We start from the raw sequence: 2,628 nt of genomic DNA on the forward strand, positions 1-2,628 counted from the left end.
CACTCAGGTGGATAGAGGTTGTAAGAAGGCCTATGGTGTATTAACGTTCATTAGCAGAGGGCTTGAATTCAAGAGCCGTGAAGTGATGTTGCAGCTGTACAGGACCTTGGTAAGGCCACATTTGGAGTACTGTGTGCAGTTCTGGTCGCCTCACTTTAGGAAAGATGTGGAAGTTTTGGAGAGGGTGCAGAGGAGATTTACCAGGATGTTGCCTGGAATGGAGAATAGGTCGTACGAGGATAGGTTGAGAGTTCTAGGCCTTTTCTCATTGGAACGGCGAAAGATGAGGGGTGACTTGATAGAGGTTTATAAGATGATCAGGGAAATAGATAGAGTAGACAGTCAGAGACTTTTTCCCCGTACAAGAGAGTGTTACAAGGGGACATAAATTTAAGGTGAAGGGTGGAAGGTATAGGGGGGATGTCAGGGGTAGGTTCTTTGCCACTCCCACAGGCAGTGCATTCCATGCCCCCACCACACTCTGGGTAGAGTCAGAATCATTGGTGACCTTTAAGCAGCAATTGGATAGGTACATGGATAGGTGCTTAAGCTAGGACAAATGTTCGGCACAACATCGTGGGCCGAAGGGCCTGTTCTGTGCTGTATTGTACTGTCTATGTTCTATTAATAGTGGATGACGATACTCTATTTGGAAGACATAGGATACTTTAGAAGAGGTGGGGGGAGTGGAGTTGACATTGAAGTTTATCACCACCCTGACCTCAACAGGGGGACAGTGCAACACATTCATTGGCTTGGCAAAGTTGTAGACTGGAGGCTCAGGAGGCAATGTTGGAAGATAAAGATGTAAATGAAACAGTTGAGTGGTAATGTGTGGAAACTGTGAACTGATGGTATAGTGATTGTAAGGAGAACAGCCAGGTGGCCCTCATAGAATTTCAGTTCCCTGATTGACGCTGTTAACCTGGTTCAATCAGGGATCCCTGGCTGACAGATTTAAATAGGACTGTTAAAGATTTGTGCACCTTGTGTCTCTCACTGTGTCTCACACCTGCACACACACATGCCATGGGTGCTGGGGAAAATATAAGCAGTTAGGCGGTAGTGTGGGGAAAAAAACATTTTAAAAAAAATAAACAGGAGTGTTCACACGGAGAGCTGGCTCTGAGCTAAAAAAAAATAAATAAATAGGACTGTAGATCGGTGAGTGAAGAAAAAAAAATGGTGTATCAGACATTCTGTTCACTCTGAGAGCTGGCTCTGAGGGAGCTGGATCAGTATCAAGTATAATGCACATGTAAATAATAAGAAAAAAAAGAACAGGAGTGTCACATTTCCTTAAAACAAAAGTGTGTCTACACTTGCGCAGACACCGCAAGGGTGCTGGGGAAGAATAAGTACTACCGTTGTTAGGTGGTAGTGTGGGGGAAAATAGAAAAGAACAAAAAGAAAAGTAAAATAAATAGGACTGTCAAAGATTCCATTCACTTTGAGAGTTTGCTCTGAGGAAACTGGATCAGTGTCAAGGACTCTTCCCACATGTAAACAAACTTGGTGACGGAATTCCAGCCTGTGTGGAGTCACTTCTGTTGGGTTGACAAGGAATGTAAGAAATAAAAGCATATCAGGTTTAGAGGTCATTCAGATTACAGGGCTGAGCCTATGACTCATTCTGGCAAACATGATCAGTGTTGCCCTTCAATTTGCATCCAAATCACAAGTGCGTACCAGAAATGAAAAATAGCTGCCATCGTGCCTCGAGTGGGCAAAGTAAGTGTTTCTTTTTGTCTGTGAATGCCTGTGTCTGCTTATGAGTGATGTGAGGAATTTCAAGGGGCAATTGCCTTCATCAGGTACATGCATAGTGCGAGTTAAAGACTTCTGTCATCCTTAAAATCCTGTATCTGAAACGCCAGCTGTGATCAACTATGTGGGATACAAATAAAAGCAAAATACTTTGGATGCTGGAAATCTGAAATATAAACGGAAAATGCTGAAGAAACCCAGAACATTTGGCAGCATCATTGGAGATAGAAACAAAGTTTGCATTTAAAATCCATTGTGAACTTTCTTCAGAATGGGATTCACGTCTTGACCGCAAGCAATCTTGATCATATCAATGCTCTTTAAAAATTGATCTCTGAAGTAGGAATAATCTGGGGCGGCATGGTGGCTCAGTGGTAAGCACTGCTGCCTCACAGCGCCAGAGACCTGAGTTCAATTCCCGCCTCAGGCAACTGTCTGTGTAGAGTTTGCACATTCTCCCTGTGTCTGCGTGGGTTTCAGCGAGTTGTGAGTTCATGGAATGCCCTGCCAGTAGCTCCGGTTTCCTTCCACAGTCCAAAAATGTGCAGGTTAGGTGAATTGGCCACGCTAAATTGCCCATAGTGTTAGGTGTAGGGGAATGTGTCTGGATGGGTTGCTCTTCGGAGGGTCGGTGTGGACTTAGAACATAGAACATAGAAGAATACAGCGCAGTACAGGCCCTTCGGCCCTCGATGTTGCGCCGATCCAAGCCCACCTAACCTACACTAGCCCACTATCCTCCATATGCCTATCCAATGCCCGCTTAAATGCCCATAATGAGGGAGAGTCCACCACTGCTACTGGCAGGGCATTCCATGAACTCACAACTCGCTGAGTAAAGAACCTACCCCTAACATCTCT

At 44.7% G+C, this 2,628-nt stretch overlaps 1 protein-coding gene across 7 annotated transcripts in view; it reads left to right on the forward strand.

Moving 5' to 3' along the window:
• The window catches only part of ift80 (intraflagellar transport 80 homolog (Chlamydomonas)), a 227,109-nt gene that overhangs the window by 55,262 nt on the left and 169,219 nt on the right, over nt 1-2,628 (forward strand). The window contains exon 1 of one of the 7 annotated variants that reach the window (XM_043702077.1): nt 1,218-1,731. The exons of the other annotated variants lie outside the window; for them this stretch is intronic. Within the exon in view, the coding sequence (XP_043558012.1) occupies nt 1,695-1,731 (37 nt within the window). The 5' untranslated portion in view covers nt 1,218-1,694. Of the gene's footprint in view, nt 1-1,217; nt 1,732-2,628 lie in introns of those variants that run through there. 7 annotated transcript variants of the gene reach the window in all.

The sequence above is a fragment of the Chiloscyllium plagiosum genome, chromosome 13 (assembly GCF_004010195.1).
Source record: "Chiloscyllium plagiosum isolate BGI_BamShark_2017 chromosome 13, ASM401019v2, whole genome shotgun sequence".
Lineage (NCBI taxonomy): Eukaryota > Metazoa > Chordata > Chondrichthyes > Orectolobiformes > Hemiscylliidae > Chiloscyllium > Chiloscyllium plagiosum.